The sequence below is a fragment of the Dermacentor silvarum genome, chromosome 1 (assembly GCF_013339745.2).
Source record: "Dermacentor silvarum isolate Dsil-2018 chromosome 1, BIME_Dsil_1.4, whole genome shotgun sequence".
NCBI classification, from domain to species: domain Eukaryota; kingdom Metazoa; phylum Arthropoda; class Arachnida; order Ixodida; family Ixodidae; genus Dermacentor; species Dermacentor silvarum.
The window spans coordinates 198,566,088-198,580,920 of NC_051154.1; the positions used below are offsets into that span (position 1 = coordinate 198,566,088).

At 42.6% G+C, this 14,833-nt stretch overlaps 1 protein-coding gene across 3 annotated transcripts in view; it reads left to right on the forward strand.

Annotated features, from left to right (window-relative positions):
• LOC119436629 (phosphatidylserine lipase ABHD16A-like) overlaps window positions 1-4,573 on the forward strand; it is a 90,495-nt gene extending 85,922 nt beyond the window's left edge. For all 3 annotated transcript variants that reach the window (XM_037703551.2, XM_037703549.2, XM_037703550.2), the window contains exon 21: window positions 3,877-4,573. In XM_037703551.2, the coding sequence (XP_037559479.1) occupies window positions 3,877-3,911 (35 nt within the window). In that variant the 3' untranslated portion in view covers window positions 3,912-4,573. The remainder of the gene's footprint in view (window positions 1-3,876) is intronic.
• The last annotated feature ends 10,260 nt before the right edge of the window (window positions 4,574-14,833 follow it).

The window sequence follows — 14,833 nt, forward strand, 5'->3', positions numbered from 1 at the left end:
GCACATGACCACTTCCTGGGGCAACCTTCGCTTTGCGTTGAATATCTAGGGAAAGCTGATCTCTCTGGTGAAGAGGCAATTTTTTTATGTTAGATAATGGGCAGCCCTTGCTGAGCAACGGCTCATCACTTTTCTGCGCTGTGGAGATTGACAGTGCTGTATTGCAGTGAAGCTCACTTTAGGTCAGAAAATCAACCACCATTGTACGATATATTAAACCCTTGCTCGTTTTTCTTGCTAAAAGATCAGGTGCGCATTATATTTCTACTTTGTTTAGGAGCTTTAAAGTAAAAAGTGACAAGTGACTTGGCGAGAGCTTTTCACTTAGAGTCAAGGTATGGCTGCTCAATCTTGTTCCTCCTTAGGATTGCCACCTAACAAAAGTTTGTTCATGCATCAGAGGCACTGCACATTGTGTACCATGTACAGTCAACGTCCGATTTTTCGGACTCTCTAGGGGCTTCGAAAACGTCAGAATAATCGGGCAGTCTGAAAAAATGGAATGCATGCCTTTTACTGTCCTCAATGGCTCAAATCGCCACAGGCATGTCCGAAATAGCTCTGAAGGCCTGCCAGTATGCTTATTAGGCGTATTGGTGCTCGTACTGTGGTAGGAGACGGTGGGTGCACGAGTGTATAATTAAGGAATACATACCGTGACCCGTGACAATTGCCCCTTCCCACTGTGGTATGCTTCACCACGTAACACTTCAGTATCGAGGCGAAGCTGACTTTCAGGAACCGGCATTGTGCAACGCGCCGTGCTTTCTAAGCTTTGAAGCCGTTGGTGACGATTACAAAGGCGGACTAGGTGCCATTGCTAACAGCGGCGAATTGTTTCAATGAAAAATGCGGCACCGAACAGCATGAAGCTTGGTAGCGAACGTCGAAGCAAGTAGGTCAAGCGTTGCCGCGGTGGTGGCTGCGGCTGTCGGCGGATCTGTGTGCGAGAGCGCCGATTCGAGGTGATGAGATTAACAATATGGCGGTGGTGGTGGCTTCAATTAATGCCATTTCGGACCTGCGGTCTTAGCGAAAAGCTAGGAAATTCGGACGGCGAAGGTTTTTTGCATCCGAAATTTCAGATGTTTTTATACATTAGAGAGTTTTAGATTAGGGGGACGAAAGCGTTGGGGGCCCCAAGCGCTAGAGGGCCCCAGCGCTTGTGTCCCCCTAATGTAAAGCTAATTCATTATCGGGCATGTCCGAAAAACCGGGCATCTGGTAAATCGGTCGTTGACTGTATTTAACAGTAGCACACTCGCATCAAATAAGAGGGTAGCAGGTGTTTCAGATTAAATTCCGTGCGATAGGTGTGTTAGCACTGCCTCTTAGTTAATGTGTTTGCTAAAATATAAAATCTGCCAAAGGTTCTACAGGTATGCGGTTATGGGACAGTCAGACACCAGTAGATTGGAGAAGTGCCGTTGAAAAGCCAACTCCTTGCATTGGCACACTCTTTGCTAAAATCTGCTTTTGAGAGAGAGAAACATTCTCTATTGGATGCTGGAAATGTTTGCCAGGCCATATCCCTGGCATGCTACTCAAGATGAGAGAGGGTGACATATGAAATGATGTGTTCTTACATGTATTATACACATGCACACAACATACACAAGTACACACAGTAACAAGTAACGAAAGTGTCTGGTCACATTGCTTTTGGTTGCTTTACAAAAGAACTGTTGTATGCCATGCAAATTTTGGCAGAAACACGGGGCTCATCATATTTTTATGCATTTTACTTCTGTATAAACACACGACTCATAGTCTTTCATGTGGGATACTGACAATATACCAATACGCTGAAAGCCCATCCCATTTAGGGCAGTCATCGTTTCTCTAAGTGTGTGCATTTCTCATTGCACAGTTTAGTTTCATTTCAACACTTGAAGGTACTCATTTCTGCACACTTGAGAATTAGTCTGCGCTAGCGGTGTGCAAGTATTTGAAATTCAGGATATGACTCGCATCATACTTCGTATTCAATTCCTATTCTATTTGATAATGTGATGTTCAAAACTAGCAAATATTTCTTAGGGCAGAGTAGTGCTGGGTAACTGTGATTAGTATGGTTTTAGAGGACAAAGTTTATGGAGTGGTGGGCACCTATATTCCTCCAGCTGCATTAGGAATAGTTGTTCCTAAAACCTTTGTTCAAAATGCATTCTTCTGTAGGAGGCATTGTTGCCGCGGTGTGGCAGCAGTTTCTAAGGATGCAAGTACATGTAGTCCTTCAGACATCTTAATTCACAATCATAATGGTGTGAAATGTGGCCACAGATTTTTTGAAGACTTTTTTTTTGCCACCCAAGGCAGGTTAATATGCATTAGGCCTCTGCACCCAAAAATAGGGTGCAGAGGCCTAATGTCAGCATGATGCAATGCATGGACATTTCGGAAATTTCAGGGCAAGCTATATTTATCTGGCACAAATTTGACAAATTACGTAATTATTATTGCTGACACTCGCATTACCAAAAAATAGTGTTCTTGTTTGTTTGTCTCTGTCGGATATTTCCAGCAAAACATTATGCTGCCTAGAGGAATAATTAGACCAGAAAGGGTTAACAGCCTTTCAAACTTTACTGCTTCATAGTCCCAAAGTTCTGTGGTCATGGAGCATATTAACTTGCTGCATAGCATAACCACATTTGCATGACTATCTGGGTGAGCACATGACATTCAGTGATGCACCTATCTCACTCCATGCCCACAGACCACTGGTAGCACTGCGTCACATAAGCCTACTGGCATCTCCTTCACATCTGCTGCATGCTATGAGAAATTGCACATATCCTTCTTGCTAGGTATGACTATACATCATTGCTCTTCCAATCTGGTTCGGATGGGATGATTCCTCTTGGGAAGTTACCTTGTTCCATGGTATGGACTGCAACTAGCTGCTTTGGAACACTGTGTGTAAACTGCAAAATTCTGCTGCTTCCACTGCATACATAATAGTAGTTCAGGGCTGATTAGCCAGTTACTCATGACAGGAATATACAGGGGGCACTCATAAAGTTTGTACCATTGGTACCGTAAATTTGGAGCATGCGTACACGATAGGTATCAAAATGAGCGCATGTCTCTGTAGTTTTAATGAAATATAAAAATTGTATTCTATGTACCATGGAACACTGCTAGGGCATCAAAACAAAATAAGCAGCTTTCGTCAAGCGAGTTGGTTGAAGCACTGGCAGCAATCCGCTTTCTGCATTTCAAGGGACACAAATCCAAAGAGATTCATGCCGAGCTGGTGGAGGTGTACAGTGGCTGTCGCCATACACTGCCACCAGCTCGGCATGAATGTATAAAGCGGATCGCTGCTCGTACTTCAATCAAATCTCCCGAAGGATGCTGCCTATTTTGTTTTGATGCCTTAGCAGTGTTCCGCGGTACATAGAATACAACTTTTATATTCCGCGAAAACTAGAGATGTGCGCTCATTTTGATGCCTATCATGTACGTGTGCTCCAAATTTATGGTACCGATAGTACGGACTTTATGAATGCCCCTTTTATAAGTAGAATGGATACCACCACACAGAACTTACAGAGAACAGTTCATGGTTGTAATAGTTAACCTGATGTGGTGGTATGGTTATACTTCCTGCTCCCTTTCCTCAATTTTTTTTCCCTTCTTTCACACCTGTGTACCTGTAGCTCCAAAATAGAGGTGAGGAACAGTGTTTCATCACTTACTGCTTTTTTTTTAATGCCTATTTTAATTCATTGTAGCTTAGACACAGTGTAGTAGCCATTTGTAGTAGGTGGTCTCAGTTCAATTTAAGCAATTTGTGTGATTAATGATGTGATTGCCACCTTTTTTTTAGTGTGTGTGGATAAAGGAGCAATTTTTTCTATTGCCTTGCAGAGCGGACTCCACCACCTCCTCGAGCCAGAATGTAGAAGGATGTGCTTTTGTTTGGTCCTGGATAACCTCACATGCCCCTGGAACCATTTCGGCACTTGTGTATTGTGGTTCTTGTCTAAAGTCCTTGATCCTTAAATGGTTACCCTTAGGGGAGCAGGAGGCTGTGCTTTCAAGTTTTTTTTCTTTTTAGCACAATGTTTGTGCTTTTTTTTTATAAATGTATTCTATGCGTACACTGTGATATGACTAACTGCAGAGTAAGTGGTTCAGTATTGTCTGACAGCAGCTGGGTTCTGTACAATTTGTATTTTTTAAAAGGTACTTCTAAAGGCTCTTGGCTAGTTCTGCCTCAAGTGGGAAGGTTAGGTGGATGTTAGAACCTGTGTAACTTTTTTTTCTCCTGCATTTTACATTCCCATGGCAAATCCTCATTTCGCACAAAATCTGTGTCAAAGAACAAAAAGTTACTGAAAATGTGTCATTAAATGTTATTTCTGGGAACTGAGTGGTGGACACTCATGAAAATAGTCATTTCTTGCCCTTTCTTATATGTTGGCCAACAATTTTTTTTAGTTTTTTTTATCTTTTGAAGTAGTATTTGAACTACTCATGCATATAGCATAACCATTGTGCTGCGCATGTTAACCTATCGTTACTGCAACTGCTTTTTAATAAATCCACTGATTTTAAATACACAGCTGCATGTTCACGGTAACAAAAAGCACTTGTCATCTCTTGCTTTACATCCTTCTATATCCATATTGTTTCAGTACACATCTTGTATCAATTGGCCCTTTGAAAAAGAAGAAAGCTTTCTAGTACAGCGTGGCCTGGCCGGTGCTGTAGTGCTACTCGGGACTGGGTCAGGAAGTGGGATGCGAAGCATGTACATCTGTGTTTGTGCATGTTTGTAACAGAGAGAGGAGGATTGAAGGATTAAGTGAAAAGTATTCCCTGCTTAAGGGAGGCCTATAGGTGTGATGGGCTGTAGTTTTGAATGTGCTGTGGCGTAACTGGAGGCAAGTTACAAAGTTGTTGGGGTCATTTCTTCGCTCATTGAGTTATAATTTCGCTGGGGGATATAAGCAGTCTCGCTCGCTTGCTTTGTCTGCATGTTGTCACATGTACATTAACTTTTTTTGTGTGAGGTAATTGCTGTATATTGAGATGTCACATTGTAGTCATAGGGAAGAAGCAAACGCTGCTAAAACTCTCACTTCAGAATCCGAATCATCATTATTGGGAAACTTGTGGCCAGAAAGACAAGCAATACTAATATCAAAAAAGTGATGAGCACAGTCATCACTTGTTGAATCTCAACTCGTGGGTCAAGTTTGTCCGCTAGACATTCTAGAGTAATCGCTCGTGCTCACTTACATTCAAGAATGTACAACAGTATTCACATTACGCAGAGAATCTGATCATACAAGATGCTTTCACTATAAAATTGGCAACAACATTAAAGAAAGTTCTGACACGGTAGGGTGTGTCTTGCGTTGAACAATAACTTGATAAATGATAATCTGTGAAAAACGGTAACTGGCAAAAAGTAAAACAATATTGTTATGTTCAGGCATCATTATTTGAGCCCCTTTCTGGGGGTCGTGTGAGTGGAAAAGGTATCAGCATTTGCTAGCGTTCCTGTATAGCATTCCTGCTATACAGGAACGCTATACAGAAAACCATACGGGAATCTAATGGAACCATAAGTTGCGTGTACTCTACAGGGTGTCTCAATTAACATTAGCCAAGGTTTAAAACTATTTGTGTGTGCTGTAGTTAGGCCATCACTGAAAAAATCTTGACCACTCTATGGAGCAAATCACTATTTTTGCATTCTACATTTTTATAATGAATCAATAATAATCAATCAACTCCACAAGTCGTAAATTTATGAAAATCTTCCAATGAAAAAAAATTGTAGAGCTTTCCAGAACATGTCCATTTCAGCAGTAATTAAATTCGCAATCATTCTTTTCATATCTTAAAAAAAGCCTGTGAATATGAAAATTCTCGCTTGACTATGCATTTGTGCACCACAATCTGTGCTCACAATTATGACACATATGAACAGCGCCTTTTAGCGCTGTTATTCATAGCAAGTGTGCTGCCACAGAGAAAGTGATAGCGCAGTGACGATTTCAGGTTTTTTGCTTTGCATGCACAATCATAAACGGCTGTGTCTGTTGCTTTCAGCAGTGCAACTGCCACCAATCGCTGGCATGAATTTCGAGGCCAAGAGCTGTGTCACTACCCTCTCACTTATTCAGTGGCAGCATGCTAGGCTACATGTGCTGCTCATTCATCCATAACATGTTTGAGAGCACCACTACCACAACATGAAAACACATTGTTATGTGGGTATTTTCATATATTGCGGACTTTCTTTGACATAGAAAAAATTATTGCTTAATAAACATGAATCTAAACTCTGCTGAATCGGATATTTCCAAGCACGCTCTTCAATTTCCTCATTAGAAGTTGTCTATAAATGTAAGATTTGCGAAGTTGATTAATTTAGACGAATTATGCAACTAAAATATAATACAAAAACCTTTTGACTTGTTCCATAGAGTGACCAACAACATGCTTTAAGTGTCCTCCCATAGCACACCTGAACATTTGCTATGTTACCTTCGATAAAGTTAGCTGGAACACCCTGTATAATAACTGTCACAAAATTGCTATTCTTTATGGCAGCTAAAAACATTTTTGGATTGTTTATGTAACCATTTGCTACATTTAGTCCTGGGCCAACAAGAATTGAAAGCAGCCTTTAATTATACTGTGCTTGTTGAATTTCGTAGCAATTGTGAGAACAATTGAGTCAGTGAATTCTACGTAAAGACAAATTTGCTTCTTACTCACAAAAATGTCATGAAATCGCACCCATGCTGTAAAATACCACTTTGAGTCGCTGCAATGTCCGAGGGCGCGGGATCAAATCCCGGCTGCAGCGGCCGCATTTCGATGGGGTGAAATGCAAAATGCCCATGAAGCGCGCATCGGGTGCACATTAAAGAACCCCAGGTGGTCGAAATTAATCTGTAGTCCCCTACTACGGTGTGCCTAATAAACATAACGTGGTTTTAGCTTGTAAACCCCAGAATTAAATTTAATTAACTACTTTGAGTCATTATCAAGTCAATTATTATTTAGAAGCCCCACTAATGTTTGCCAAATTTGCATGTCAGCCATATTATAGAAATTATGCTTGAGTCACCGACCATGGTCAAGAAAATTTGCTGAGACATGTACTATCGACCAAAAAAGTTAATGGACCAAGGGATCTGACGAAAAGCTGAATACCTCCGCAGCCTCAAAACGTAGCCTGGTATTCCCATTTCCAGCTTCTACTCATATATGTGAACAACATTGTTATGTACGGTTTTACTGGCTACTTTTAAAGGCTGCTTGGATATTTAGCGTTGTCTGAGATCCCGTGGTCCGTAAACTTCTTTGGTCGATAGTACAGCACTACACCTGACAGATTAATACCAGCATGATCAGTGGCACAGAACTAGTTCACCTAGAGCTACAAGCTGCATTTCAAAATGTACCATCACGACTCTTCACATCTGGGCCAAACATGGTCATTCTAAATGCATATGTCTGTTCTGAGCAACTGCCCTACACTGGTGGGAGCACAATATTGGCTCTCCAGCAGCAAAAAATTTGTCCAAGAGGGAGACATGGGCGTCAAAAGGATAGTAACAACTGACATTTAAATATGCAACAGTGATCTTATGTTCCGGAAGCATTTTGCCATCGGGCGACATGCTGCATGGAGGGCTGCTGCATGAAGGGCTTTTTCAGTCTAGCCACAGTTTGGGCACCGTGCATTATCAACCATGACTTTAGTGAAATAGCCTGTCCTTTGAAGGTAGCATTTTCCAGTCACGTCATTGCACATCAACTGCAGAATTACATGTGTGACTCGCAACTAACCGTATTCAAGGAAAGATTTGTGGCATAATGTTGTGCGACTCGCGTTGCACGGCAGTCATCTCACCCAATTTAAGCCGGTACTAATTGTGCATATACATCTAGGTCAAGGGCCTGTCATTCTTTGAAGATTGCCACTGCTGCCTGATACAGTGTAGACCGCTTATAACGTAAGTCGCCGGAGTCTCGAATATCCGCACTATAAGCGGTACCGCACTATAACCAAAGCAACAATTTTCAAGACCCGCACATATGCAAAATATTTGCACCGAGCCGCCACGCGTATGCGACAGTCGAGGAATGCGGCTAGAACGTTTGCATTCAATTTACAGTCGAATCTCGTTAATTCAAAATAATTCACGCGGCGGTGCCTCCGACCGGCATTGCTCCGGCACCGCCATAGAGTAAAAGCTTAGGAGAGACCCCTCAATGTCACGCGCGAACAAAACAAAAGAAAAAAAAATTGAAAAAAAATTGAAAAAAAATGCGGCGAAAATTTCATCCTCTCTCAAATGGCAAGGTTGCCGATGCTGCGTTGCACCGGAAGATGCCTCTACGTGCCGACGTCTCAGCCACACTACCGTAGCCACGCATAAAAAAATGGCAGTGAACCCTTCTTTCTCCTTCATGCTTCCTCTACATTCTAGTCACGTGTTGACCTTGCACGCTGCGGCTACAGCGCAGAGGGAAGCAGCGGTGCTGTCCCAGGCCGGCCAACGAAACTGCCCATGCCGGCAAACGCCGCTTCTCGATAACGGCAGAAAACAAAACTTTGGGGAGCTGGCGGCGGGTGCTCACGGTGACAGTCGAAAGTGAGGGAGGGCGAGGGGAGACACTGAAGCGGCGGAGTTGCCGAGGTGAAAACCGCTTCCCTGCCGCCCTCCTCCCTCACATTCCACGGTCTCCGCGTGCGCCCTTCGCCGTGCCGTGCCGGCGCCGCGCCGCGCGCTCCCTGAAGTTTCGTTTACTGCCGTTATCGTGAAGCGAGCATTGGCCAGCGTTGGCAGTTTCGTGGCCCTCGCTCGCTGTGCGCGCCGTGATATCTCGCGACTCGCACTCAAGATTCTGGTTTCAGCCTCACTGGCTGTTCGTTCGCATCATGTGCCCTTCTCCACTTCGTCTCTCTTTCTTCCTCGAGCACTCCTTGGGGCGCCCGTTTGAGGGGAGAGTTCGCCCTCTCCGCTGACTTCCGTACTCCTAGGCAGCCGCACTGTAACCGGTATTTAGTTTCCTGCAACTGCACTATAAGCGATTGTCACAGACCCCGTGAACGAGGCGCAGACGCCGGACCAAATTCCAAAGCCGACTTATCAGCTTCCGAAAATAATCCCACGAAAGCAAGGACAATTACGAAGAGTGGGCCCTCTGGTGCGCCAGTGAACGCCGGTTGCTGTCCAAAGACCGAGTCGGAGCCCAGAGTTGTCAAGACACAACAAAATATATTCTTCACACAAGGCAGTTACACACACACTTGCACACTTAGGCTAGACACAACACACTGCAAATCAGATGGGTATTAACAAACACAAGAAAATAGTTAACGACAAACACTAATAGTCCAACACGTAAAGCACAAAATAAAAAAGGAACACTAAGTGTCCAATCGTATTCACCAGTGTTGGTCTTGAAGTCGGACGATCTCGGCGTAACTCGGGGCAAATCTCGAAGAAAGAACTTCTTCGGAAATGCAGACGCTCGATGAACTCGTTGACTAGCATGCCGGGGAATCTCCTTCTTCCGCAGACGCTCGGTCTTCACGTTACATCACTTAACCGGTGCGGACTGAACTCTCGAACTCCCTGAATTCCACTAAACGATTCTCGCACGGCGGTTACATAGCTTCCACAGGCGTTCTCGAACATTCTTATCGGTGTCGTGATCTCGTAGCATGGCCAAAGCTTGGGAACCTTCGAGGCTTTTCTCGTTCCTTCGGCCGCCGCCGTCGGAGGGTGATGACTCATCCTGTTGGTGTATGCTCACGCGGTAGTAATGTCTGTCGACTCGCCGGGTGAGAAGGTGTCTCGGCGCGCGCGTGTGCTCTCTCTCTCCGGTTAACGTCGCTTCGTCGAGGCTCTTCCAGACGTTTCGGTGCCGTTGTTAGCGTTGTTGCTTGAGGCGTATGCGCTCTCCCCCTCTGTTGAAGTTGCCGCGGGGCCGGCGTGTTCTTTCGCTGGCTTGCGTGACACTCGGCGCGCACTTGGATTACGCGCTCTTTTGTGACAGCGATACGTGTATACATGGAGTGAGTGCTATGGGAAAATTAACGGGAGTCTGAAAAGACCACACTATATCCGGTCCTGCACTATAAGCGGTTACGTTATAAGTGGTCTATACTGTAATACGGTGGAGTCAGTAGAGCACTATGTGCCTGATAACCCATGTTCCTTGGCACTAAACATGTCATGAGGCGTCCTTGGAAGAACACCAGCAAATGTTATGCTGGCTCACAAACATCGTCTAGGATGCCAAGTATGACCCATATTTTATTTTTTTTATTTTTTTAAAATTTTTTATTCGGGCAAAACAGGTACAAGGTTTGCCCGCGAGGTAAGGCAAAAGGAGGGCTTAAATCTCCTGACTAGGCCTTACCTCGCTGGGGCAGCAGAGATAGCGGAATTTGCAAGTTACAAAAGCAGTTTGTAAAACAGACATTTCATAACTACATACAAAACAATCTTTGAAGCACTCTGCAGAACACCATTTCCTTGTAAAATAACATACAAACGAGTTAATACATGACTAACATAAAAGTAACATTTAAAGAATTTAATTATTACATCACTAATGCAACAACCAAGCACCTTTAACACTGAAGAATTCACTGTTTGCATTAATATTTGTACAGCATATCTAGATCAGAAGAGAGAAACATGTTCACTATGAAGTGTTTAAATTGGCGAATAGTTCTACAATCTCTAGCGACATCAACAATGTTAGGGAACGTATTACATAAACGCATGGTTTCATATTCGATAGTTTGCATGCCATAGTTTGTCCTGGGTTTCTTCGCTACTATTGAGGTGTGGCGTAAGCTGTACCCTGTGTAGTATTCTACTGAGGTACCGGTTTGAAAATGTCTCAAAATTGCTGGAGATATCTTTAAACAACCGAATGCAGATCTTTGCTTGGTAAGAGTTTCTAATATTAAGGATATTGTAGCGCATCATTAGTTTAGAAGTTCCTGTGTATTGATTAGAAGAATTAAGCAAACGAACAGCTCGCCGTTGTAATACCGCTAGTTTTTCTATATCGGTTTTATTGCCGTTTCCCCATACTAATAAGCCATAGCTAAGATGGGAATGTACCACCGAAAAGTACAGTTGTCTGACAAGCCTGACAGGCACATAGTACCGGATTCGTTGTAGCAAACCAACTGACCGTGCAACTTTAGTGCGTACCTTATTTATGTGCTCTGTCCAGCTTAAGTTTTTATGAAATATAACTCCTAGAAAAGAATGACTTGACACATGTTTTAGTTGCGATCCACAGTAGTAAAGTTTAACATCGTAACTTATTTCTTTATTCCTTGCATAAAACACCATAAACTGAGTTTTTTTCGCATTTAGACTGAGCTGGTTTAAATGTAGCCATTTGTGAAGTTCTAACCAAGAATTTGCGGCAACTTCTAGTTCCTGAAGGTCAACACCAGAAAAGAAAACAGTAGTGTCATCCGCGTACATTATTATTTCATCTGTTAATGGAACATTTACTATATCATTTATATACACAATAAACAGTAATGGCCCTAAAATCGAACCTTGTGGTACCCCATATTTAATTAAGTTTTTTTCCGAAGTGTAACCTTGCAATGAAGTATATTGCAATCGAGATTCAAGGTAACTATTCATAAGTTCTAACGCTGTGCCTCGAACGCCATATACTTGGAGCTTATCTAGTAATATTTTATGTTTGATAGAATCAAAGGCCTTGCGAAAATCTAAAAGTATACCAATGGTAAGCTTTCTTTCTTCAATATTATTTATAATTGTATCTCCGATTCTTAATAATGCCATTTCGGTTGATTTATTTTTCTGGAAGCCATATTGCTTATCCGAAATAATACCTTTATCCAGCAGAAAGCCATTTAGGCGCTTATGTATAATATGCTCAGCGACTTTTGAAAATAATGGCAATACCGAAATGGGTCTGTAATTGTTGAGGTCGTTGTGATTTCCGCCCTTAAAAATCATAGCAACACGAGCTATCTTCATTTTTTCAGGAAAAACTCCAGTGGAAAGTATACTGTTACAGATGTGTTCCAACGGACCGCATATTATGTGAGCAGCTGCTTTAATAGGTTGAGCTTTGATGCCGTCCTCACCAGCAGCTGATTTGTTGCTCAAGGAATTGAGAATGGAAAAAATCTCGCTTTCAGATGTAGGTGCAAGAAAAATCGTCTCGCTGACATGATTATCCATGTAACTTTTACTATTTCGATTTGGGAGAAAATCTGATGTAAAAGTTGAAGCACCAGCATTGATAAAATGATTATTAAATAAATTAGCTGCGCTGTTTCCACAAAATTTAACATCATTTACAACAATTTCTGACGGCACATTCTGTGTAGAGGAACCCATTATCTCGCGGTATATGTTCCACATTCTACGACCATCACTCATAGAACTTTCAAATCGATGTGTGTAGTACTCAGATTTCGCTTTCTTCAGATCACTATTCAGTTTGTTCCCGACTTGTTTAAACTCTTTAAATATTTCAGGGTTACGGGTATTTAAGAATTTAGTGAATAATTTGTCTGTGTTGAATGCGCTTATATAGGTCATGATTTACCCATTCCTTTCTAGCTTTTTTATGCTTGACCACAGGGGCGAAAGGAAATGCTTCATTGTATATTTGTTTTACTTTGGATACAAATAGGTCGTATGATGCAGAGGGATTCGCTTGAGCATAAACATCAGACCAATTCGCATTGGAAAGCAAAGTTTGAAATAGCCGTATGCTTTGGTTATTTATGACTCGCTTAAAGTCGCGATTTTAATCAGTGCGCACATGAAATGGTAACGCAGCGAAAATCGGCAGATGATCACTTATACCAGAACTGAGCACTCCGGAACATGTTTAATTTTTTGTGACCGAAGTAAAACATAAATCAATCAATGTCTTCGAATTCGGTGTTATCCGAGTAGGAATTTCAATAAGGTTTTCACAACCATTTGCTAGCATAGTTTCAATGAGTTGGATACTTTCGTTACTTTTTGAAAGTAAGTCAACATTGAAGTCACCAAGAATAATCGAGTGCAATTTCTTCATGTTGGCAAGTTCAAGTACTGAGTCCATATAATCAAGCAGTCCTGTTAGCACACCTTGCGGTGGGCGGTAGACAACAACAATCAGAATATTTCGAGAAATTGCAGCAATACATTCAAAATCATCGGTCACGCGTGTAAATTCCGACAGCATTACGCAACCATGACATTCGCGAGCATATAAAGATACGCCACCGCCTCGCTTTATTTAGCGATAAATTGAAATGTGCTTGTAACCCGAGAAATGTATTACGTCATACTCACCCGCGTACCACGTCTCTGAAAAAGCTAGGAAATCAAAACAACAATTTAGCTGCGACAGATATGTCTCGGTATCTGCTTGCTTATTTCTTAAACTTTGTGCGTTTATGTGAGACAGTTTAAGCCCCTTTTCATGAAAACAGCTGTTCTTCACTACCAAGTCGTTGAAAGATGTAACATCGTGATAAGGTTCCATGTTTGTAGAAGTTGGCGATGCGTTAATCTTTTAGACGATTTTGTCTAAGTCGCTTTCCGTGGCCAGCCTTATCGCTCGAGCATTCGGCTGCTTGCGCACAAAGATAGTTCCCTGTGAACTCCAAACGAATTGATAGTTCAATTCCCTTGCCTTGTTCTTGGCAAGCCAAAGTAATCGCTTGTTCGCTGCAGTCAGGTTATCAAAGAATTGAATGCCCCGTATTTTGCTCTTAAGATTTTTTTTCTTTTCGAACCATGCAGTCTTCAGTGTTCTGGTGGAAAAACGAACAAGAACGACAGGGTCTCTCTTTTGAACGTAGACGGTGAATTCCGTCAATATCTTTTTCAGATAATGGCAAGTCAAGCTGCGTGGCAATCTTATTTATTTCTGTTATCAGATTTTCGCCATCCCGTTGAGCCAAACCGTGAATTTCCATATTCTGTCTGCGGTTGTACTGTTCGAGAGTGTTCACTTCTTGTTTTAACTTTGACAGCATTGTCACATCTTGCGACTGTTCAACAGCCTCCATTCGGCGGCGTAATTCACCGATACCTTGTTCCTGCCGATCTACAGCGTCTTTAAGGTTATCGTAGGTATCAGACAAATGCTGCACCGACCTTTCGATGTTCTGCACAGTTTCTTTCAAGCCCATCAGTTTATCCAACTTTGCCTCTAGGGTTTGCATTTGTGACAGTTTTTTGTTTATTTCAGCAAGCTCACTTTGAAGGTTCACAGATTGGCCCGCTGTGTCAGAGTTCCCTACAGAAAGCTTACATGTAGGACATCTAAGTGACTTCTTGGTCGCATCTTTCATCATCTTAAACGACCTAGCAGTGATGCCGCTACATTTTCCGACATGGAAGTCACCGCGGCAGTCAACACATTGCATGACGACATCATCCTCACTAAACACTGTGTGACAAAAGGAACAGGCCTCTGCAGTCATTTTTGCTCAAGAGAAACGATTGACATGAAAAAAGCAACCAAAGCAGCGGTCAAAGCAGCAGCAGCAGCAGCAGCGGGAATAGCGAGTAAAATATATGAATGCAAAACAATATTGCAGACAATTTTCACTAACCTGCAAAAATTTCAGTCGTGCATTTAGACGCGATTCAACCACGCCAACCGCCACTGCTGCTGCCCGAATGAGTCCGTTGGCCAAGCGTCGATCCTTTTGTAGGCTCCGTCAGTAGTAAGGGTCACGTGTCTCGGCGATCCTTGGTAGCAGCAGCTTGTTGTGACGTAATCTTGTCCGACAGCGCCCAGCGTCAAGCGATGATGAACTGCAAAA